At 40.6% G+C, this 25145-nt stretch overlaps 2 protein-coding genes across 2 annotated transcripts; one reads left to right on the forward strand and one right to left on the reverse strand.

The window, feature by feature from the left end:
• The first annotated feature begins 58 nt into the window (after positions 1-58).
• On the forward strand, positions 59-7309 carry dnaja1 (DnaJ heat shock protein family (Hsp40) member A1). The gene is made up of 9 exons (XM_079278493.1): positions 59-135; positions 1693-1844; positions 2029-2221; positions 3156-3260; positions 3489-3716; positions 3801-3915; positions 4052-4167; positions 5217-5317; positions 5480-7309. The coding sequence occupies exons 2-9, from the start codon at positions 1713-1715 to the stop codon at positions 5711-5713; spliced, it is 1224 nt and encodes a 407-aa protein (XP_079134619.1). The 5' UTR covers positions 59-135; positions 1693-1712; the 3' UTR covers positions 5714-7309.
• A 2129-nt stretch (positions 7310-9438) lies between these two features.
• Positions 9439-16112, reverse strand: LOC306784749 (WD40 repeat-containing protein SMU1-like). Its single transcript, XM_079278857.1, has 12 exons — positions 16072-16112; positions 14750-14960; positions 14511-14663; positions 14302-14418; positions 13305-13427; positions 12683-12802; positions 12209-12325; positions 11875-12002; positions 10281-10407; positions 10013-10174; positions 9770-9922; positions 9439-9569 (listed from the first exon to the last, which is right to left on the reverse strand). The coding sequence occupies exons 1-12, from the start codon at positions 16095-16097 to the stop codon at positions 9471-9473; spliced, it is 1536 nt and encodes a 511-aa protein (XP_079134983.1). The 5' UTR covers positions 16098-16112; the 3' UTR covers positions 9439-9470.
• Positions 16113-25145: the final 9033 nt, after the last annotated feature.

Here is a 25145-nt window from a genome sequence, read left to right on the forward strand (position 1 = left end):
TTGATGAGTCGCCTCGTCGCAGGAAACTGACGTCACTGAATCCGATTTTTTTTGTAGAGGCGGGTTGGAAGAGAAGCTTCTGGAAGAGTCTCTGTGAACTGAGGTTGTGAGGATCAAACTACTGTTTCATACAAGGTTGGGAAAATATTAACTGTGACTACATGTTTTATTTACACCAGTGTCACGTGTAATTACTGTGATAATCGTGAGAAAAACAGTATAGAGTTAGCATGTTAGCATTAGCCAGGCTCTCTTGTGCGAGGTTAAGTAACGCTAGCTAAAGTCAGAAGGGCCTCACAGGTATGAAACCGTGTCGCCTTCATCATAAACAGGATAACAGGTAGTTGCTAATATATAATCTTCAATTCACTAATACGCGTGTCAACCAAAATATACCTGTGGTGGTCACATAACGGTGGTTCGTGGTTCAACCTCCCCTGATCTGAGGAAACATTTAGCTAACACGAGTAACGTTAGTGAAAACAAGCATGACGTGTAAAAAGTACCTTTATTTGATCCTCTCTTGTTGTTTTCCTTTCCTTCTGTCTGCCTTGTAATAGCTACGTTTCATGTCAGGCTCATGGTCCAAATATAGAGCAAGATAAAGAATATGTATTTACAATTAATTATTATCCACGTTACACAATGGTACTGTTAATCGATACTATAGTTAAATAGCATTGCTCACTATCAAAATGGAAAAGAAACAACTACCACTTTGTTAGGATCATTCACTAATTCTCACTAATTCAGTTCTAAGCATGATTATTTGGTATACCTAGCTGTTTTAGAGAGGTATTGCGTCGACGTGATGGTCATTTTAGACACAGGTTGTATTGCTGTTGCATTGTGTTACACTGAGAACCTGTTTTGTCCACCCCTGTATATCCATTAGGGTATATTAAAACCGATCCACAACAAAATAATATCTACAACTGTCGTGATTGTGGATTTGGCTGTTACACTACACTGCATTAGTTATGGGTGTGTCCAAATGACATGGGAGTGTTAACCTACACATACACGTGACCCTCCGGCCTGATTTCTGGTGATGAATAATAAGCAGCACTATAAAATCTTAACACACCTGAGAAACATTCACATGGTGTCATTTTACGTCTATGCGTAGGTGAGCAGTGTACGGGGGATTACTGTAAACCCTGAAAAGGGAGACTTTGAAGTTGAGTGCAATACAAATGTTCATACAAGCATACCGTAAGCATATACTTAATTGTTGGTCAACCATCTGTACAGCGTAATGCTGCTACAACCGTCTTTCAACAAGAGATGATGATTCAACTGAATGATACTTTTTGAGGCCATATTTAATGATTGTGTTGTGTTTAAGATATTTCTAATGTTTTTGTCCAACAACGGAGACAGAATATAAAGAAATTCCGACTAAATATTTTGTCAGTAATGTTTAAAAAAAGCAGATCCAAATCTATCCTTTTTAAAGCTGAACACGTGGCCCCATGCCGAATATTTCCTCCACCACCAACATAACGGCCTCTCTCACAGACATGATGATAGAGTGTTAAAGTTTTCTCTTTCATTTTGTCACAATGACGTAGTTCAGATTTCTACTTTCTCACCAAGTTGTTTAACTTTTAGTACAGATTCTGAACATTGGTAAGTTACTGGAGATTGAAATACTGCTCATGGTTCACCTTTCTTTTTACTTTTTTTAAGGTTATCCACCAAAGACAAACATGGTCAAGGAAACGGGCTTCTATGACACATTAGGTGTGAAACCTAACGCTACTCCCGACGAACTGAAACGGGCCTATCGTAAACTAGCGTTGAAATATCACCCCGACAAGAATCCCACTGAAGGAGAGAAAGTAAGTCCCTGTTTTTGCACTCAGAAACATTGGCAGCTTTAATTTGTACACAAGTAATTTTCCTTGCATATGAATTAGTAAAAGCTGAATACCTTTTTTAATCAGCTGTATGTTGGCAGAAATGTTGTTGTTTTTTACCCTCTTCTAAGAAGTCTGTATGTCATTTTGTTGCTTTGCTTTGTAGTTCAAGCAGATCTCACAGGCATATGAGGTTTTGTCAGATGCCAAGAAGAGAGAGGTTTATGACCGGGGAGGTGAAAAGGCGATAAAGGAAGGAGGCACCGGTGGTGGTGGCGGTGGGGGGAGCTTTGCGTCGCCCATGGACATCTTTGACTTGTTTTTCGGGGGAGGTAGCCGGATGCACAGAGAGCGAAAAGGTACGGAAATATTGAAGAAACAATCACTGAGCTGTATTTCTGTTTTTGAAAGCTGATTTGAATTATGTAAAGCGATACAAGGCATCTTCTGAGCCAGAGGCAGTTGTATTGGGGAGGAGGGAATTACAGTATTGAAGACTAAGTTTGCTGACACTACTGATTATTTTAACTCTTGATTAATCCGTGACTTGTGTCTGCTTGTTTTATCCGATCAATAGTCCAAACTACAAAATATTTAATTTACTAAGACCAAGATAAGCAGCCAATTAGGTCATTGTCGATGTCAGTATTGGTGTAAATGTCACACGATGTATGACAAGAACTTGAAGTACAGAAATGCCAACGTCTGTAGTTTATTTTTCAACTGTAAATCGTACTGTCCACTACATTTCCTATTTGCAATTGTTAAAAAACAAAATGTAAAGAACATTTATATTGGCAGATCGTTACACATTATTTTTCAACTCTCAAAAATGTCAATATTTGTATTTGACTCAAATATTGTATCAGTTGGCAGCACACATGACTTTGTCCTGTTTTCATTTTCTCCCTGCAGGATTTAGTTTAATGGGAACAAAACATTGTTATTGCTCTCAAGAATCTCCTCTACATTCCATTAAAGCCAAAACACAGGGCTGTCAAATATTACACAAGTCTTAACTTAATATCTTATTTGTGACCATAGGGTTTGGCTAACAGCCTCAAATAGAGAAGTAACACACAGCGGATCCCCATCTAAAGCCCAGTGTCATCTCCCATCACAGCTGTCTCTCATTCACATTCTTTGTGCAGTCTTGTGATGATGCTGTAATTTGCGGTCGGTAGCAGAAAAGGGCTTGTTTATGTAAACATGCACAGTATGTCATATGAAAGGAGTGTGTTGACTTTATTCCAAGAAACCGTGTTGCTGAAACCTCTGATTTGTCTGCCCCAGGGAAGAACATTGTTCATCAGATAACGGTGACGCTGGAAGACCTTTATAACGGAGCTACACGAAAACTTGCTCTCCAGAAAAATACGATTTGTGAGCGATGTGAAGGTACGTCGGTCACTGGAGTTGTTAAGTTTACCAAGAATGATTTTCAGCACACGCTGATCCAAGCAGGCCATGAAAAGGCTCTTTGTCCAACAACAAAACACATCATTCTTGTATATGCAATCCAGTCCTCAATCACCAGGTCCCCGCAGTTTATATAATCCACCAAACCTAATACAAAGCCTTCATATTTTGTGTTCCTGTGTGCTGACAGTTCATTTTTATCGGCAGGTCGCGGGAGTAGAAAAGGAGCTGCACAGATGTGCATGTCCTGCCACGGCACAGGCATGCAGGTCCGCATGCACCAACTCGTGCCAGGTATGGTGCAGCAGGTGTCTACAGTGTGCCACAGCTGTCAGGGCCAAGGACAGAGAATCAACCACAAGGACCGCTGCAAAGCATGCGGAGGTCGAAAGATCCTGCGCCAGAAGAAGATTTTGGAGGTCCACATTGACAAAGGTGAGAGTTTATCCTAAATCTATCTGTAGCTTGTCTGAGGAGGGAAAACAAATGGTCCATCACATCGTCACTTCACTGCCACAGGAATGAGAGATGGCCAGAAGATCGTTTTCCATGGAGAGGGAGACCAGGAGCCTGGAATCGAGCCAGGTGACATCATCATTGTCTTGGACCAGCGGGAACATTCGTGTTTCACCAGGTAACACATCGTCTGTCATCAGCTGTCTTTTGTTCCTGATGCAGTGATGATGGTGATCTTGTATAGATGGTATATACAGTATTTATATAATTCTGCTCACCTGTTTGTTTGTTTATTCTCGTCTTGCTGTCATTAGGAAAGGAGAGGACCTGGTCATGTCCATGGAGTTGCAGCTGGTTGAGGCTTTATGTGGTTTCAAGAAACCTGTTCAGACACTTGACAACAGAACACTGCTCATCACCTCACGTCCAGGTGAACCAAACCGCTAAATGCACAGCTACGCCTCACTGAATGTCAAGTTTAGGTATTTGAAAGGGAAAAAAGGATTCCAGTCAACAAACACAGGACAGGAATTATTTTATACTCTTATTCAGTGTTTTTTTTATAACAGCTTGCAGTGCTGGTTAATCTGACAGACATCAGTCGTTCATGCTACCCCATCACCATTCTCACAAAAAAAATGCAGCTGAATGAACACTGCCGAGTCCTGACTGCGTTTGTAGAGTGTTTTTTACAAGTGTTCATTGCTGTGCACTCCACTTCACTGTATTGTTGAATTACACCCTTATGTTAATAGTTATTTTAAAGATGACAGTCGCACTGATGTGCTGGTAAACTATTTTAGAATGGGGTCTGGTGGGCTTCCAATGCCTCAAATTACAAATTATTTACATGAATTGGATTTCTACAAACATTTGTTTTGTTTTTATTAATACAAGTGTGTGTTTGGCAGCAGTATTTTGGCTAGACTTCATAACCAGTGCTCACCCCACCCTTGGGCCACCATTTGGGATAAACATCATTCCACCAAATTAATCTACCAAAGAAAACGCCTTTAAAACAATCAAATCCGTGGAATTTATGAAGTAGTAAAACATAGAAACGGGACAATACAAAACTGTAGGCTGAGAGGCAACATGACAGCTGTGACCTTCTTCTTCTGCTGCTGGCCAGGTCCTCACCAGGCCAGGTGCACCTCGTTAAGCAATGCAGCACACCTGGGCAGAGCTACTAGAGCGGGAAAAGGGACAACGGCCCGGGGAACACATCCAGCCGTAACACCAGAGAAAAACAACCTGTACTTATTTATACGTAGGTGCTAAACTCGTACTCGTCAGACAATGTAGAACACCCGATGTTTACCTACAGATCTACTGAAAATAACCTTTATTTTCATCAAGCCTCTCATCATATTCATCACATATTGGCAAGATTGTTAAAGATGACAAGAGAATGTAAAATATCGTTTTTATGGTGGCTTTTTTTCATGACTAAAGTGGCCCAATTGTATTTAATCACAGGGGAATTGATCAAGCCTGGAGACACAAAGTGCGTCTTGACTGAAGGGATGCCCATGTATCGCAGACCCTTTGAGAAGGGCCGCCTTATTATTCACTTCTCGGTAAGGACTTTTCCCATATCCACTTTCTGTTCATCAGTTTGCTTCTTTTTGTCTTTTTAAAACACCAACAAAGGAAGTGTTGTACAGATCATCACAATATTAAACTGCTGAGGCTAAACACGGTTGTTGTAGTAAAATAGTTTATGCTCATCTCCTTTTTAGGTGGTGTTCCCACAAGCCAACTTCCTTTCTGAGGACAAGCTGAAGATGCTGGAGCGCTACCTCCCAGAAAAGCTGGATCCAGAGCAGCCAGAGAGCATGGACGACGACCTCTACATCTACGCCGACCTGGAGGACTGTGACCTGGACAACAGGAAAAGAAACAACCAGCAGTACTACTACATGGAGGAAGACGACTATGCCAGCCCCGGCGGTGTTCAGTGCCAGACGTCTTAAGTAACAACTGGCCCGTTCTTAATCCAGAAGCCCCCCCCTCATTTCTAAAGTAAAGCACCTTTTTTTTGGAATTTAGTGCACTTTTTATTTAACTGTTTTTCAAAATTTTCTTTCAATCAGAAAACAGTGTCCCAACACCCTGTTGATTTATTATTCTACTGCTCTCTGGATGGAATAGAGTATCATAGTTCTAGGATACATATTCTGGGTGAGTGGGGCTTCTCTTCATCTCTTGGACCTTTTTTCTTTTATTTGAACTTTTTTTCAATCACACTGTGATCAGAGACGAAGGGTATCGGAGGCTTCAGAAAAAACTTTTGTCTGAACAAAGACTGCCTGCTTTTTATGCATTTACACTAAAAACGGATGCCAATATTAAGATGAACATAACCTTTTTTTTATAGTGTTACTAAATCAGTTGTCGTTGTAAACCACTTGTTGATGACTTGTTCAATCCGTTGTGTGTCTGTGTGTAAAGACCCAATCCTCAGATGGCAGTGGAGGTGGATGTGCATTGAGTTGAACGTTTATGCTGTTTTACCCTTTCAAGGGCTATTTTCTAGACATTTCTTAACGATCTTAAAAAATGTGGCAAGAAGACGTGAGTTGGTAGTAATTTAAGGGTGATCATGACTGAAGCATGGCAGTATGTAGGTTCACGCCACTAATTTTTCAAGCTGATATTTAAGTTTGGTTTAATATTTTTGAGCTGCAATCAGTTCTCTGGTGATGCCACACTTTTTGGAAACCTATCGTGTAAAGTTAGAACATCTTGTATGTATAAACAACACAGTTTGATATGAGCCAAATATGACTGCATATTAATGGCAGGGGTAGGTATTAGGTCAAATATGAGTAAGAAGTCACTTTATTTTGAAATATCAGATCAGGGGTGTTTCCAAGAAGCAGGTTATCTGGATAACTCGACTTCAGAATGGGTATTTTAACATAACTGTGATTTGGGGCTTTCACTTGGCAAAACGATATCTCGGATAACTTGTTAATAAACCTGCTAACGGGTCCATAATGTCCTCCATGGCAAATGTTTTCCCTCTCTGTAAAGTGTGGAGTGCCCAGTTGCACCCAAGTCTTACAAAGAGAGAGTGATCGTTTTAGGTTGTTTTAAAGATTGAATGTTCTTGAGATTATTTCAGTTCTGTGATTTTTAAAACTACTGGTACTTACAAATTTTAAATCAAAGATCAACTTGTTCATGGGTTTTTGCTTAAGTCTTTTAAATGCCAAATAAGTCTGGAGGTTACGGAGGGACCTGGCACCTCACTGAAGTGTCTGCTTGTTTGAAAGCCTTGTAACTTAACTTGAAGCTATAATGCAGGTTTTTGTTTTCTTTCAGTGATGACTTTGCCTTGGATATTGTAAAACACAACTATGCTCACCAGAAAGGAGATTCCTTTAATTGTTGAAGCAGATGCAAATTAATGAGTACTCATAATGTCCGGGGAACTGGACTTCAAAGTTCAACTCAAATAAGTGTTTTCAAGTTCGTAATTTGACTGACGACGATATGTTTGTGTGTTAGGACCAATGATCTACTTGTTATGCTCATGTTTTCTAATTAAATGCAGTTTGATGGTCTCTCTCAATTGTGGTATTACTTTCTGTGAGCGATATTTACTTTTGTTTCCAGGACATCCCACTGACATGTATAACATTTAAGAGTAGTTATTTCAAAAAATACCTTTTTATAGTTTCAACTTTTGGTTTTTCCTCTGAACACCCACACAGGTGTTTTCACTTAATCTGGCTGATTATACCTCTTCTCTGGACCGCGTGGGCGTGGACAGACTGAGTGACGGACATCTTCCTGATGCTCCTCTTTGAGCTTTCTTCAACCAATTTAGGGGCGAGAGAAATTAGGCCTTAATCATTCTTATTGGTAGATGAAGATTTGTGACCTAAGTAGTTCACATCAAAGCTCTGGCCCTCCTTCAACCTGAGCAGAGGTCTGACCAGCCAGAATTGAAAACACCTGTGTGGGTGTGCAGAGGCTTAACAGTACAAACAAAACTTTGAAACTACCACAACGCCCCTGTCTTTTAGTTTAGCTTTTTTGTTAACAGTCTGCATTTTATAGCTGAACTGCATCTTAGATAATGTTGGTTGTCTAAGGTTAAGAAATAATTCTACAATTCTAAAACATGAGCCCAAAACTACAACTACTCTGACAATCATTTGATTATTCAATCATGTAAGTCTTTTTTTGGTTCCAGCCTTTGATTTCATATTTAAATTTGGCATTTTTTTACAAAAATATTTTTTACATGTAGGGGAACATTATCTGATACTTCAGTGAGTTATTATAAGTTATTCTTTTTAAATGGCACACAAACATTGGGAACTGTAGAGGCTTTTATTTTATTTTATTGATAATCATTTTTGACATGACTGGCAGTATTATATACTAATTCATATACAATAGAGCGTAATGACAACACGTGTTTTGCAAAAATGATATATGAATGATATTACAGACACAGATGCTACGAAGTGCCAAATACTGTCGTACAAATAAATACTGGTCGAGGCAGTAGCTCTGTTTCTTAAAGGCATGCTGATGCACATGAACACGTTCAATACATTTATTATATACACAGAGGATACAAAGAAGTGTCACTGGAGCTCCGTTGAGGTTTATCATTAGTCATGCATATTTTTAAGGAGTACTAAAATTATTGTAGAGTCACATTTAGACAGTGCACTGAGGTAGCATGCGGGGAACACAGAGGACAAAACAAACCATTTCATCTGAATCAAAGTTACAAAAGTATTGTTATAACCCAAAAGCTGACAAATGATATACCTGATATTGTTTGTTTATGCCCAAACAAGAAGCGTTTTTTTTTTTTATTAAAAAGATATGCTCAACAGTTCACCATCATGCATTTTCATGTCTAATAAAGACAGAAGAGATGGAAATGATTCAAACTGCTCTGGTGAGGTTGGATCCATGAGGAAGAGTGTGTATGTGTGTGTACAGTATGGAGGACCTAAACAGTGCTCCAAATGTATATCAAGCAAATACCTTACAAATTATTCAATCAATCAATAAAACAAACGATGACAAATTCTACATAGTAAAAATATATTGATTAAGACCCAGTTAGAGTTCATAAATTAGTTTAACAATATGCCCAAAAGACTCTTAGTGATATTCTAGATTGTTCTTATTGTCAAAGGAAACACTCTCACTGGCTAGCACCTGAACTTGTTGATATTGTGAAATGATTGGCAGAAATTACCACCATTTATTAAAAAAATATTAATTTATATCTGCGGTTCCAAGTTTATTCTCGACCTTTTGGAACCAGCAGTTCAGGAAACAACTTCAGCACAGGGTCCATTTAGCAGCTTCTTTCACAGCACATGATGTTCATCGCCAGATGCTGTTTGCCCGATTGTCATGGGATTTTCTAAACTGATGTTTCCGAAGTCAAAAATGTATTTGGCACCTCAGCTTTTGTGGCAACGTTGACAAGCAGAAATTAAATTGCTGTAAATTTGAACATCTGCCATTCCACGATGACTGGAAAAATCTATCAGCTGATGAAGATTATGTGATATGGCCTAAAGCTACAGACCCGCTACATCGTGACATCGGACATCGTGGCGAATAATAACGGATGATTCATGTATCCATTTCTATCGTCTTTCAGTGAATACATTGCTTCCATCGTCTTTCAGTGAATACATTGCTCTAGCAGCATGTGTCAGGCTCTGTGGATCGTCAGGAGACAGTTTAAGGTTTCCATAGCCTCAGGAGGCCGTCCTCGCTGTAGGTGGCGATCAGATTCTCATGTGGGTGGTGAGCGATGCCAATTACATCTTTCTCGTGAACCTGTGGGCGCAGAGGAACACAGTTCACCACACATTCTCTGTTTCCCATCAGCCCCACTGTTACCTTGTTCCGCAGTGACACAGACAGAGCATCAAGTGAGACGGAAAACCACTCGATACAAAACATCAGCAGCTCAGAGAGGACGAACAGACGCCTCTCACAGACGTTGGTAACGAGTGAATATTATCAGAGGAGCTTACGGTCAGCGTTTTCTGCAGCCTTCCCGTCGTATAGTTGAAGCAGTACAGCACTAGGTCCTCTCCCACACAGTAAATCCACTCCCCGCGGGGTGACAGGGTGCAGCACACAAAATCAGCCTTTTCCTTTCTCTCTGAGCTGAAGGTCTTCACAGTCTGAGGAGAAAGAGGACATTCACCGTGTGAGTATTAGCGTAACCAAAATATGAAGAATCGTGTAGAGATTATAAGTCAGGGAGCTCTCACCTGACCGTTCATGCTCATGATGACCACCGTGTTGGAGTGATTACAAATCACAAAGTGCTCTGGATTTTGGGGAAGAGGGATCACATTGTTGACGGGGTCGTCTGAGGTCCGGGACAGAGATTTGAAAGTGTGGATGCACTGGCAGGATGTTGTATTCCAAATCTAAAATATGCAAAGAAAATGTGAAATAAATCCACTGAGTGACACTCTCCTAGCCACATGACAGTACTGACGCAGTACAGACGTGACTACAAGTTGCTCATTGTACCTTAACTGTGCCATCAGATGAGGCACTGATGATGTGACACCCATCTTGAGTGAAAAATGCATCATTGACGAATGACGTATGGCTGCTCAACTCCTTTAGTGTCTTGCCTGATCTCAGTTCATGAATTCTGAAAATAACATTGACATGTTAAAAAAACTAAATCAGCATCCGTGACTCATTATCAAATCCGTGTTTATTCAAAGAGTGGGTTTTCTTGGGAGCAGACAATACGTGTTGTATTTTTAGCCCCCGATTAGCTAAACCATGACAACAGCCTAATGCTCACTGGTTGACTACGTCTCTGGGAGGATGATTTTGCGGATGTAAACAATTCCTATCTCGTGGAATTTGCGACGGGAGGAACACGTTGCAGCTTTGTGCCTGAGCACATGGTCTCTCTCAGCTACACCCACACAGCACATGCGCTTCAGACACAGCAGAGAAGCTCAGCCCACACACCCCAGCAGTCAGAAATAGATATTCAACTCCTCAACTATGAAGTGTGCGTGTGTGTGCGTGTGTGTGCGTGTGTGTGCGTATGTGTGTGTGTGAGAGAGAAGGGAAGTGAAAGACAGACGTCCTTGCCCGAATATATTTAGTTTCAGGTGTAGTACTCATGCAACATGTCATATTGGGCATCAACTGCTGGAATTATGGAGCTTTACAAAGGTTTGAAAAGCAGTTCACTTCAAATGAATTACTTGTTGAATTACTTAACTGGACAAACAAGAAATAGGAAAAATATATTAACAGATGCATATAACATAACAGAATCTGCAAACACATTAAACCTTCAACACTGCTTAATTCTAATATTTCCTTTATTCCTATTCGTCATTAAAGTGTTAACTGCTTGTTTTCTTATTTATTTTATTCCACAATATGCAAAGCGTCTTTGAGAACTTTTTTAAAGCGCTATATAAATCTGATCCATTATGATTTAACTGACCTTACATGTTTTTAATTATGAGCCTCTACTGTCCATTCACAAGAATCAGGAATTAAGCTAAAATACAAATTCAACAAATATACAATGGGACAGTTTATAACTAGATAACTTGGTGGTATTGCATTTTGTTCCATGGAAACATTCAGTTTTGAGAAATACCTTTCTGTATCTGCCTTGTTGTGCTAATCTTCGGTGAGATGTAAAAAGAGCTCCCTGGCCTCCAGCTGAACTCATTTTCATGTGTCAGTGAAAGCTCTCCCTTCCTCCCGCAGCAGACAAGCAAAGTGTTGCCACAAGAAGGATCCAGAAATTGAACGTGGCTCCCGATATAGTAGTTTCTCTTTTAAAACGTTTGGTCCATCGTTTGTGAATTCAGATATTAACTTCCCCTTTTTAACGAAAATTGAATTTATTGAATTAGCTGTTTTAAATATTTGAAATGACTTGTTTACTCAAATCAATTAGACTTTCCTTAATCTCACTGTTTACTGTCCAGTTCAATGTCATGTCATTTTTACCATTTGTAAAGCTCTCTCTGTCCTCCACGCCGAGTGTAAGTCTACAAGTCTAGTTCAGCTGATATGAGTAATGTTTCGACTGTGAATATCAGTCATTGCAGTGTACGTGAATTGTGAGACACCCCACCTGATGGTCTGGTTAAAGGAGGCACTGAGGAACTGGTCGTTGTCCTTGGAGAAGCTCAGACAGGTCACACCTTTGTTGTGGGCATGCTCGAACCTGCGCAGGCACAAGCCGCTCTGAATCTTCCACACCTACGCCAACAACACGCGCACACACATTTTTGGGAGAGAAGTGAGACTACCACTTGAATAAAACATTTTTAATTCAGCCGATAGCACCACAGCTTCTTTTTTTTTGCGTTGATAATAAGACTTTATCAATGAGGACACAATGATCGGTTGCTCACAAAGACTAATATGCAGAATAATATCAACTGCCGGTATTATGAGATACAAACCTTTATTTTGCCATTCTGAGCTCCAGTTGCCAGTAGGTCTGTATCCTGACTGAAGCACATACACAGCACAGCATCATCCATCATCATGAAGCTGTCTTGAGCCTGGTACTTTACATCCTAATTCATTCATGCAAACACACACGCACACACATGCACACACATGCACACACAGGACAGAATAAATCAATGAAATAAACGAAATAAATAGCAGGATAGGATATCATATGTTGTCATATCAACTGGTATTTGTTTGTTTGTTTCTGTTATTTAACCAGGTAACAGTTTAATATCTGTTTGGCCAAGAGAGCAACATTGAACAAATACATTCCACATAAACAGACGAAGTCTTAAGACCAAACACTACAGTCAATATGCAGTTGCAATGCATAAACAGGCCCAATATCTAAAAGAAATGAAATATAATGAACAAAAGTCTCAATATATTTGAGTGTCATGATATGAAACATGACTTACCTTACTAATTTTTCCAGTGTTGAAGTTCCAGACTTCAATGAACCCGTCCACCGATCCAGTGATTAAGTATTTGCCATCAGGAGAGAACCGGGCACACTCCACATGTGATCGCCGCCCAAACTGCAGGTTGAAAACGACACACAGAAAATAGGGTCACCTTTTTTGCTTTGCTGCCTGTGATCCAGATGCACTGAGATGTAAAACACAAACTACTTTCAGGCAGCTTCAGGGAGGCGTGAAATCTTACGCCGTGCTGCCGTGAAGTTGCATAAACTGACCGCTCACACACAAGGACAAGAAAGCAAGGACGAGCAAATTCAGCACCATGCAAGTGATGAGAGCACAGCCAGAGGCTGAGACAAGTGCCTTCAGGTGAGTAAAGCAATTAGTCAGTGTGTGTGTGTGTGTGTCAGTAAAAAGAGAAAAAGTCTTCTTTACTGTAAATTCACTGTTTACAACTACAACAATGTAATTAGTAAACTCTCACAACTACCAAGCAGATATCCAATTCCCGAAATACTGTTATATAGTGATATAGAGTATAGTATGCAGTATAGTAAATATAGGATGGAATGAAGTAGAATTTGTAATTCTCTGTTCATCAGAACAGGTGGTGGTCGACCTTGATGTGGCGGTACAGCTGCGTTGGAAAGCTCTCTTTCTCCATTTGTCTGTCCTTGTTGCCAGATGTGTCGATGGTCGTGTCGGGGCACAGATGATCTGGATACTGCTGTATTCTCATAGACTGTGGAACAGTCAAAAGAAAACATAACAAGTATTTATGACTATTTTACTCTGTCAACGTCAAGATCTCAGAAAAATCAAGAGTATTAAGAAATGCCAATTAGAATATTCAATGTTGATTGTTTTTTAGTCCCATAATGCAATGCGTGACAGACAATGCGTGACATACGTACCTACTTGCAGCTTCAAAAATGTAAAAGCAAATAGTGAACCCCGAAAGAAAGAGATAAAGTCATAAATCCTTTTGAAATATACTTGACTCTCTTCTTGATATGTTCTCAACATTTTTAATTGGTAGCCGTCCTGTTGCATTTCGAATGGCAGCTTTATAATTTAGTACATTAACATCTTATACAGACTACAGCCAAAAACACTATAAATTGTGAATACGTTTTAGTATTAGTACCTAGCATCATAGGATCTCACAAAGCTGTCAAATATTTGACTGACGCCTGCATAAACAACATGGGAACCTGTACCACTGTCTCTGAGGTAAACATCAGTGGGATGTATTTCTTAGGGGCGTTCTTGGATTCACTGCAAGGTTTTGACAGTCACAATCTTAGTGTTGAAATATTGCTGTTACAGTGTCGGTGACAATATAAAACCGAGGATATAAAATGCATCGCTACTTTGACTTTGACTTTGACTTTGATCGTGGACCCTCAGCTGCACAAGTAATTTAGCATTTCTTAACTTCCTGAAAAGCTGCCAAATAAAATAGTAATCAAAGTGTGTGCTCCATCAATTACCATTATGTAAATGTACACTGAGTCTGTTTCTTTTGCTCTTTGACAAATTTTGCCTTTTTCTCCTGCCGTTTCCACACAATTACGAGAGTGAGTACGAAGAGTGATATTGATCACTATACTCACGCCGACTTGTTCCAGGAGCCCCATGAGGCGAGAAGGTGGCACCACGCTGACCTCCCTCACCAACGCCTCGGCTATTGCCCTGCGCCGCTTCTCCTTGCTGCTGCCGTTCGGGTACGCCTGTAGTGAGACGGAAAGGATGTTACTTTATTGATATTATTTAGGAACTTGTCGATACAGCCGTTCAAAAGATGAACACTTTATTGTCTTACCTCACAGGGGTCAAAGTAGGAGCATGTTAGCAGGTTGTGTAAATGGATGTACCTCTCTGGCTGCGTCTGCTTCAACATGATCATCGGGTCAGTTTGTGTGAGGAGTGAGCGAGCGGCTCCCAACTCCCTCATCTCAATGAGCTCCATTACAACCTGATACAGAGATCGGTGCTCATCAGACGCTGCTTCTTAAATAACCGAGCCGGGAAAAGTATCATCTGATCGACGCGAAAGCTCACCTGCTCATAAAGGTCAATAAGTGTGTTGTCGGGCAACTTGAGTGACTCGATAGCCAGCAGGACGGAGTCCCAGTGGCCGCTCTTTATATCTGCAATGAAGCTGTCGATGCTTTCCACTGTGTTGAGCGAGACAGTTGTTTCCTCCTGTAAGGTGGTCAGTGTTCGGTAGAGGTTGTTCTCCTTGAGGTACTGCATTATTAGGCGGATCACACTAGAAAAGAAAGGCTCATGTTACAACCACATCCTGACTGATGATCCTACCTACTGTAGGCCTAGTGACCTTTGAAGTGTTGGGGTGAAGTCATACAAGCATTAGAGTTAAATTACAAGTTGCAGTTTGTGTACAAGCATAACGGGCATACCACTTCTTTGTTGAAGTGATGCAGTTGGTGTGTGATGTCTTGCTAATCTTGATCTCAGTGTGTATCACTTCTGACACACTCACGATACTGGTGATCAACTGAAAACTGACACGCAGTTTTTGTTTCAGATGCCACATGTGTGGCTGTAGATTGTCTGGCACAACTTTCAAAGTAAAAGATAATGTGCGAGCCGTTCAAAACAAGACTAGCAGCAGCACCTGCTTCGTGTCTTTTTTTGTCCCCCTTTAGAGCCATCTGCTGAGCATTTATTGGTTAATCATCCCCACAGGATGATTAACCAATAAAAAAGCACACCCACATCCTTGCCAGGAGTGGAGAGCCTATCAAATCAACAGGCACATGTGGATGAAACTGACTCTATGTGTAATGTCTGCAAAACAGCCCAGCCCAGCCTCTCTCAGCACAATCAGCGAGAACAGATTAAATGGCTTAAAGTGAACATTTGAGCAGTCTCACGTGCGACATTGGACACATGTAGTTGCACTACCACAAATAGTGTATTGATACGTTGCAGTGATTGGATGTTCCACAACCGACTCAACAAACCCCACATGGGTGCACAAACCGTACGCAGACAATAAATAATACCAGCGTCACAGACAAATAGGAATGTAAAGATATTATTTATTGTTTCTTTAAATCAACCATCAGGCACACACGTAATGTCGCATGTTATTGTAAGAGGGAACTTTTAGAAAGACGCAAACGTTTTAGCTAAAATTCTCCAAAATGAATATCAGTGACACAACCTTCTTCATGCGTAATGCACAATTGAGTATCCATAAGAAACCCACACGCCTCTCTACAGTCAAGACACACTGACGTGTTCTCTTTTTATTGCAACACATGAGGTCTTATAATTACGTATCTGTGCTCAGCACCAAGCTATCCCTGAAAACGTGTTATTTACCAAAAAACCAAAGAGGAAATGGCACTTACTCCGAGGGCTCCATCCCCGTCGCCATGCTGATGTTGTCTCCTGCTGTTGTCACGCTGGACTGACGGCTGGGCTTGGCGCTCGCTATAGACACGTGAAAGCGGTGTGCTGAGGTCCACCCACTGCACGTGCTTCTCGTGTGTCTCGTACATAATTTGCGGCGGGGCAGCAGTCCCAATCCCTGTGACTGTCGCTGCCACACAAGGTCTTGGCGTCGCACCCCCCTCCCACCCTGGCGCGTGTCGATACATAGAAGAAAGATGTTCTGGGCACGTTGCAGTAGACGGGTCTGCGTTCAGAGATGCGGCAGTCGGCCGCGATGACAGCAGCATTAGCACCACGGGACGGAACCTCGTGGCTCAGAGCGTGCTCGCCTTTGGGAACAATAACGTCCTCTAAGAGGAAAATCACCTCAGTGCTCATCAGTATGCAAATACAGAGCTGGGTGCGTCTGTGCCTAATTTGACTCAAGCCCTGCATACCTGGTGATTACCACTGTCTTCCTGTAATTACACATTGTGGTTGTTAATCAGTTTTACATGTTTGGCGCTTCAGTGCTGAGTATTTATGTAATCTGCGTGCCTCTGTTTGCGGGCCCACACTGGCAAATTAACCTGTTGTTAAACAGGAGCCTCGTTCATCCAGGACAGATGTTTCTTCACTATCCTGTGACGTCAGATCATCAGAAAAACTACACAACAACCTTCCTTGTTGTCAAACCATTTGTGTGCCAAATCCCACGTGTAGACAAATATATTATACATATGAGGCCATTAACAGTTAGCCTGAGCTTAATACAATAGTTTACATTTCATATGCAATATACATGGTATAATTGCCCACATGTTAACAGAATAAATACAAATAACGACAATGAACACAAGACTGTGATGTGTCTTGCTTTGACTCGGGCTGGAGACGGTCAGGTTGTTTCCTTCCGTGGCTGTATAGACAACATGGCTTTAGTTACTTGCAGCTTTAGCCTCTTGGTTACTGAAACATACGATGTAGCCTTCCTGGTGTTGTGTACAAATTGAATTAAAGGTGTTGATTTTGAAGGATTCTGTTATTTTACAATTTTGTTGTTCATATTGTTATTTGTGTTGAATAAAAAGCATTCTACAAAAGGTTTGGTGTGTTTTCTATCACATATTATACTTATACTACTTTTTTTATGACATTGTTTGCAACGCACTGTTTGGACCTTTAAAAAATATTTTTGTGACTACAAACTGACTTTTTATGTCATGCTTATTACATACTATCCTAAGATGTTTTTGGACATTATGTCATAATATGCCATGACATTTGTACGATGTAGAGTACTATGACTGTTTATGGCAAACTATGCTGTCTTTTCTATGACATACTATAACTTTTTAATGAATTTTATTCAACATGCTAATTTTCTTTTACTTTCTTTAGCATACTATACTATGACTTATTTTCATGACAATTTTATGACATACTATACTAGGAATTTGTTGTAATGTTAAACAATGCCTTTTTATGACTTTTTTATACATGCTATGACAATTTCTGGACAGTTTTATGACATGATATTGACGTATTTTTAAGGACTTTTTTGGACATGCTATACTATCACTGTAATATGACTTTTTACAATGTTATACTTTGAGTTTTTTCGACATATTCAACATTAGATTTGTATGTCATACTTTACTGACTTTTGCATGAATTTCTTCGACGTGCTATATTTTGACTTTCTAAAACATACAGAGCTATGACTTTTTTACACAGTATACTTTGACTTTTTTCACCATGCTATACTATTACTTTTTTCGACATACTATACTATCTAACCCTAACAAAAGGCAGAGGAGGCATTACCCACGATTACCTCGAAAGACTATTTGATGAACACGATTTGTGTTCGAGTGATCCAAAGAGTCAAAGGCTGATCTCAAATCCAGAAGAATTGAAAATGAGCTTTCACCGGCATCGGCTGTAAGAGTTGTTTGTTACTTTGATACGAGCAGATTCAGTACTCTGACAGGTTTTTTTTGGTTTGTTTTTTTAAATCAACTGAATTTGGCCAATATGTCCTTTATAGTGCACAGTGCAAGAGGCTGAAACTTATTGAGCCGAGTAGAGAAGAAGGGTCGCAGGTGGCACGACGAATCTGGAGTTTTAATTCATATATTTTGGATGTGAAGACATGCAGAGATCATTGGAGTGGATTCAGTTTGCTGGCTAGGAGGAGGGCTGATTACGGATTTGTATTTAGGAAAATCTGGAGTGAATGTCTTCAAATTTCGCATAAATGTCCTGTTGAACACGGTGGAGGTTTTGCGAAATCGTGATGTCTCTACCGGCAAAGCCTTGGTTAAATCAGGCATATGACTCTGAGGCTCTTATAAGATTGCACCTGTCACACAGACATGTTTCTGTGGTCATACACACACACACACCCATGCTTGCTTCTTGGTTCACGCCGAGGGCAAACAAGGGCCAGAAGTTCAAGCAGAGGGGGCGCCACCACGTCGGCCGGAGATGAAAGAGGCCCTTGAACAGGTGTGGGACATTAGGGTAGTAGAGACTTCAAAGACAAAGTCACTAGACCGAGTCGGCAGTCGTAGGACTGTAGGATCATTAATCATATAGAAGCGGGTACTTATATCAAGGCATACCCGGGTTTAAGGTCACGTGGGAGAAAGGGGGAATTTATGTGTCATCAATCAAGTTATGTGTGAAGTGCTCGGGGCCCCCAGCCCCAGAAGAGTATAAATAGTGACAGTTTTAAACCAAGAGGGAGTTGTGCGGAGTTGTGCGGAGTCGTGTGAGCGGTCGTGTGAGGAGTCTCGAACAAGAACCCCGTGCGGGGTAGAACTTTAAACTTCTTGCAGACCTCCGGACTTTGAGAGTCCGAATTTTTAAGAATACTTAGAAGATTTTTTGAAGTTGAGTCAGGAGAGAAAGCTCACTCGGTCTATTCCTGCGCTGGGTGAATCATTAACTTTTTCCTCCGTAGACTACATTGCCAGCCAGTCTGCTGGCTGAGTCAGAGTTTTTTAAAGATCATTTGTCTGTAAACTGCTCTGAAGGGGTTTAAACACTCTGGTGATGTTTTCTTATATTTTTCATTTAACGATTTTTTTTTCTGTATTTTGGACCAAGAGATTATACTTTGATTAACGATTTTTTCTCTGTATTTTGGACCAAGAGATTACACTTTGATTTCAATGCAAATAAATAAGTAACGAATCGGTTTCTTCGACCAAATCCATTTCTTCATATTTTCTTGAGAAGCCAGCCCAGAGAGGGGTTACGCCTCAGCAGATCCCCTTCGGCCCCTGAGGTAAGTTGTGTTTGATCCAGCTCGGTACACCACTGATTGCATTCTTGACATGCACAAACCACACTGATACTTATTCAAATTAGTTTCGCTCTAGTGTAAGCAATGACACCCGGACGAGGCCCGCTTGCGTATTAAAAGAGCTTTATACCGGTTTGGGCTCTAAAGCAGGGTCCTATCAATTTCGAAAAGGTTAAGGAACAATGTACATTAAAAGAAAAAGTTAATACTTTTATAAGACCGACTGCTAGTCTGAGCGACCGAATTACACTATCAAAGTGAGTTACTGTGGGTCGATTCAGACGGGACAGCAAGCAAGCCATCGACCAGGTCTGTGTCGGCAATTGAAGAATATTTTAGTGCAAACTTAAAGTCCGGTAAAAGTCACTCTTAAAGTAGAGCAGTGCGCGAGGCAAAAACAGGGACTGATAATTCGGGAACCCTTCCTCCCGAATATCTCCCGCAGGGCCAGGTGTGAAAATCATATAGGGAACGAATTAAGAAGCGTGTCCCCTCCTTCAAGCCAAATCTTACGGCACCAGGGGTACACACAGGGAGGGGCCGACTCCGCCGGGCACGAGTCACGTGGAGTCTGGGTCCCTCTGGTGGATCGCAAGGGTTGATCTATCGCCGGCAGACACTCCTGCCTTCTGCGCATCAATGTTGGCACGGAGCAAAATCTGCTCAAACTTTTGTGCGTTTCACACGAAAGGCCTCCTATTTGCTTATTACTAATTATTTCCAGATAAATTGAAAACATTTACATAAGGAATCTAGTTTTAATAACTCAAATAGAAATAATAATAAAAAAAGAAAAATGTATTTATTTATTTTTCAATTTTTTTTTATTATCGAATAAAATAATTAAAAATCGTGAGGGGTCACCCCCCATATTCACGTAACAGTCCACTTTGACTCGAATTATTGAACTGATTTGAATTTGGGGTTGGGATCAAGTTGAGTTCACTTTTTGGCTTTCTCAAGAATTCCTATGCTGATTATGACAATTTCACACAAATGTCTAACTGCATAAAATGATGAATGGATGACATTTTGGGCAGGCGTGGATGGAAACTGTATGTCGGCTGGTTGGCAGAGGCAGTACATCGAGTTAACTTTGTAAAAATGAAAGAAGGTACAACATATTGTGGAAATGGCACTTACTCCGAGGGCTCCATCCCCGTCGCCATGTTGATGTTGTCTCCTGCTGTTGTCACGCTGGACTGACGGCTGGGCTCGGCACTCGCTATAGACACGTGAAAGCGGTGTGCTGAGGTCCACCCACTGCACGTGCTTCTCGTGTGTCTCGAGAAACAGCCCGGGTCCCCCACTGACTCTGCCATCCCCAGGACAATTTCCTTCCCTCCCTACTACTCCTGTCACTTTTACATTACACTTGTTTACAGTCCTGTTATCTGTTTGTCGTGCACATTATTTTATATTATTTTAAATTCTATTGTAAATTTTAATATGTCTCTATTTATTGCACTGTTGATTGTTGTTTATTGTTCAATGTTATTGTCTAATGTTATGCACCACCTGCCATGACAAATTCCTCGTATGTTACATACATTGGCAATAAACGGTTCTGAAAAGGGTTTTCTATATCAAGAAGAAGTAGCTGATTCTCCCAACCAGCTGAAGTAAAACATGAAGCTTGAAAATAATCAACAGCAACGTTTATAGCCTCAAACCCAGGTTTAACCACCATTCACTTTCAGCCCTTGGATCACGTTCCAAAGAGTGTTAAAGAGTTGTTGTTACATGGTGGCTTTAATCAATTAAATGAATGTTGCAAGCAGTTGTCAGCAACACTAGTCTGTTTGTCAGTAACTGCTTCTGTTGCCTGTAGGCTACAATGGCCTTGAGCTGAAGTCAGGCAATATAATCTGAGCATAATCATGACACGTGAATATAAATAGTCACACTTCATATCTCTTTCTGGCAACACTTTTTAATAGTCCGAGTGACTTTGAATGATCATCTGATAGCTACAACATCTCTAGAAACAAACAGTGTCTTACCTGGACGCGGAGCTCCTTCACAGTGTTTTCCTGCTGGGACCAGTCCCGGGAGCGTGAGGTGCTCCTGACGGACCAGTTGGCTAGCTGAGCCTCCAGCCGCTGGTTGGCCTGCTGCAGCCTGTTCACCTGCTCCAGGAAGCCCTTCAAGCGGGCGTTCAGTCCCCACATAGTGTGACTGGAGTCCTGCAGCAAGTCCATGGAGACCTTAGAGAGCGCACATCCAAATGTTTACAGACACTACCACAGGCGCTGACGATTCCATCACATGACACAGCCAATAATGCCGATGATGGCCTCAACATTTAGACTGACAGACTTCGTTTCTTGCAGAATGCATGCACAGTCCTACAAAGTTATAACAGCAAACAGTTCGTCACCCATTTCAGATCACACGCTGCAGAGGCGTTAACCAGGTAAATATTTACAGTGATACTCACTTGTGGCAACGTGGCCTTATATGAATAAGGCACAGTAAGTGTAACGATGCAGCAAAAGTCCCTCAGTCTGTTCTCCTGGTCACACGGCACCGATCCACCACTCCCTACAGATTAGCCACATTCCTCTATTCCTCTCATTGTAAAACAACACCAAACAAGAGTCGATAGCAAGAGCAGAATAAGCTGTTTGGCATTGGCAGAGAAGATTTGGCACATTTTTCATGGGTGCAACCCACATACTCAGCTGTGCTGCTCATCCCAGAAATGCATGTTCCTTACAAATGGTAAATAAACAGGCTTTCCAACGGTATAACATTCATTGCCAGAAGCATTGTTACAACAGAGAAATAATCTATCAAACACTCATTTCCGAACTTTTTGTTCGATGTTTATATTGTATAAAATTGTGTTTTATATTAAACTGGGCCACTGCCATGTATAAACATACCTCTTTATTGTGCATTCAATACGAAGCTATTCAAATAATACACAGGTTCATATATTCATGTTTTTATTTTAAACATGTGCAAGGTACAGTGAGTAGGGAGGCCGTGCCACTGCCATTTATAAACATACCTTGTCAGCTGATACCAATGTCAATATCAATATCAACATGCTGTCAATTGCATGATAATCATGCATACAAGCTATTCAAACAGACGTTTTTATTTTAAACATAGATGTGGAAACGAAAAATGAGTGATGGCCTATTAGTGCAACTGCCATGCATAAACATACCTGTTATCTTGCATACAAAACTGAACTATTAAAATAATGGACACATTCATGTTTAGGAAAAAGAATAATTAATTAAATTTTTTTTTTTTTAATTGTCTAATCAACCAAAAATTTCGCGGACCCCCTGTTGAAGACCTCTGCTCTAGAGTGATCTGTTCAACACTTTCTCCTTCCCACTGTGTCCCAGGTCATCAGCAGTAGGCCACTGAGACAGAGCAGACTGGCTGCTGTTAGCCTGTATCTGTGGTCTTCAGGATCACCCACAACAGGGATGTTTCTCCCTAGCTGAGTTTGTGTCTGTCTGGGTCAAATGTTTAAATACTATAATGTGCCCTTCAATATTTCCTTAGATACAATGTTGAAAGACATGCATGCCAAAACATGAAGTTAATTTATGACACCACATCAAAAATTAAATCTCCAACAGATCAGAATCAGAATCAGCTTTATTGGCCAGGTATGCGTATGCATACAAGGAATTTGATTCTGGTTTTCACTTTGCTCACAATGTATATGTTTACAAATAAACAAGAAAAATATAAAAACAGAGCAAAGTTTCTGAAACGGTTAAAATACACTGTTAACCCGAATAAGTTACCAGAACTCAAAAAAATTGAGGCAATCGATTGCCTCAATTTTTTTGAGTTCTCCAGAACTTTCTTTTTATTTTCCAGAACTGAAAAGCGGTGGTATGTGGTGAAGTCGACCGCAGTGTATTTGATGGAGTTTCTACTTCAGCGTGCAGAAATGCCACCAAAATGGTCAAAATGGCTTTAGTACACACCTGTGGCAGCTGTGGAGATGGTTTTAACACAACTGAGTGCTTCACTTCAGCCGGGTATTGAAAAGTAGCAAAAAAAGGTAGAATGAAGTACTCTATTGGTATCAGTATCACCTTAAGCGTACTGGTTATAAACAGCCCTTATCCCAATACAACATCCCAGTCTTGTGCATCAGCCAGTGTTGTGAAACTGTTGTGTTTGTGTGACTATCTTCTGTGATACACCGGTTGCAAATTGAGGTCACTTCAATTAAAACATGCTGACAGATTGGCCAGCACAGACCTACCTGGATATCAATAAACCACAACATGGCATGAAACTATTATTATCTGAGGGAGAAATGCGGGCCTCTGTCTTTCTGTAAAAGGGGACGATTCTTGTTCTTAGATACATCCAAGTTCTGAGTTTTGTTAGAAAGTGCATTTCAAACTGAGAAGAAGACAATCTCATCAGTTAAACTATTTTATTAAAGCACAAATAAGAAATACTGTAAATAGAAGACAACTTTGATATGACAAGAGACATTCTCACATATCACAGCACTTACGTGACATTTCATCTTGAAAAACGACGGTTTGTTTTCAGAGCTTCAAAACGTTGGAAAACACGGATGTTTTATTATGACGACCGATTAGTTGACTAAGAGGGAGCAGCATAGTACACAAGGCCAGAGAAACGGTAGCTGCTCTTCAAGACATTTAACATACTGGTAATTAGTTTGAGCACACAAAAGTGCAACAGCCTGAAGCAGGAATAAAGGAACACGTAGTTATTCTGAGCAATTAACTGTGTGATCCCTGATAATTGTGCCAATACCAACAAAGTGATCCAAAGTCATCTTAAAAAGCCCCTTGGCAGCACAGAATCATGTTGTGTAAACAGTGTGGGAGAATATTGTATGATGTATAGCTCACAGGGGTCAATACTTTGTTGAGTAGTCTACTGTTTCAACTGTTGATTATATTGCCAATGCATGGCCATGGTCCCCAACCAGGCTGCAAATAAAGCTGATGAGCCTGAAACCTAAGTGCCTTAAATATGCATTCTTTCCAATGGCCAGCAGGGGGCAACTTCTCTGGTTGCAAAAAGAAGTACAGTTGTATCGAAGTCTATGAGAAACTACTTCAAACTACTACTTCAAACATTGTAAATGAGTTTATAGTCTCCATTGCCAGTTGCAAGTCTTCATCAGCATGATGGTTATTTAATTACACTTCATGTTTACTTCTCCTGATATTTACCTCCTATAACAAGGTCCATAGGGGCATCTCAATAAATAAACATGTTATATTATATTTTACAAGTGTTATTTACTGCTTTTTTTGTGTTGGAATAAATGTTAAATATTTAACTGCAAAGTAGTAATGCGTGTTTGATACTTTAATTAGTTTGCATTAAATCATTCTGGGATGTTTGCTGAAATTGATAGGATGGCCCTACCTAGAAAATGTTCCACTGCCTGGAGTAGAGTATGGATCGCGCCACATTTTTCTGTCCGAGCCCGACGAAGTCAATGTCTCAACTGTTCATACTAATGACACCTTTACGAACGTTTTTTATGAATAGCCTGCCTTTATTAAACTCAGGCATCAACAGATAAATGCACTCGCTCAAACAAAGAAGCGCTGTTAAACGCACATGCGCGCACAAGCTTATTGAAATTAAATGATAAACATTGCAAGAATGGAAATAACTAAGGAAAACTCAGCTCCCAATGTTCCGTTCAAAATGTCCAGTCAGCACCACTAAAGATGCAGACATTCTGAGGGCAGTGCCAAG

This window comes from Melanostigma gelatinosum (assembly GCF_949748355.1).
Source record: "Melanostigma gelatinosum genome assembly, chromosome: 11".
NCBI lineage: Eukaryota > Metazoa > Chordata > Actinopteri > Perciformes > Zoarcidae > Melanostigma > Melanostigma gelatinosum.

Excerpts from the sequence above, each read along its gene's own strand:
- LOC306784749 (XM_079278857.1), bottom strand. The coding sequence starts at position 16,097 with ATGGCGACGGGGATGGAGCCCTCGGA. Across the intron at positions 14,664-14,749 it reads TTATTGACCTTTATGAGCAG|GTTGTAATGGAGCTCATTGA; the intron begins GTGAGCTTTCGC and ends TCTCTGTATCAG. Across the intron at positions 14,419-14,510 it reads CCTACTTTGACCCCTGTGAG|GCGTACCCGAACGGCAGCAG; the intron begins GTAAGACAATAA and ends GTCTCACTACAG.
- dnaja1 (XM_079278493.1), top strand. The coding sequence starts at position 1,713 with ATGGTCAAGGAAACGGGCTTCTATGACACATTAGGTGTGAAACCTAAC. Across the intron at positions 3,261-3,488 it reads GATTTGTGAGCGATGTGAAG|GTCGCGGGAGTAGAAAAGGA; the intron begins GTACGTCGGTCA and ends TTTTATCGGCAG. Across the intron at positions 3,916-4,051 it reads GAACATTCGTGTTTCACCAG|GAAAGGAGAGGACCTGGTCA; the intron begins GTAACACATCGT and ends TGCTGTCATTAG.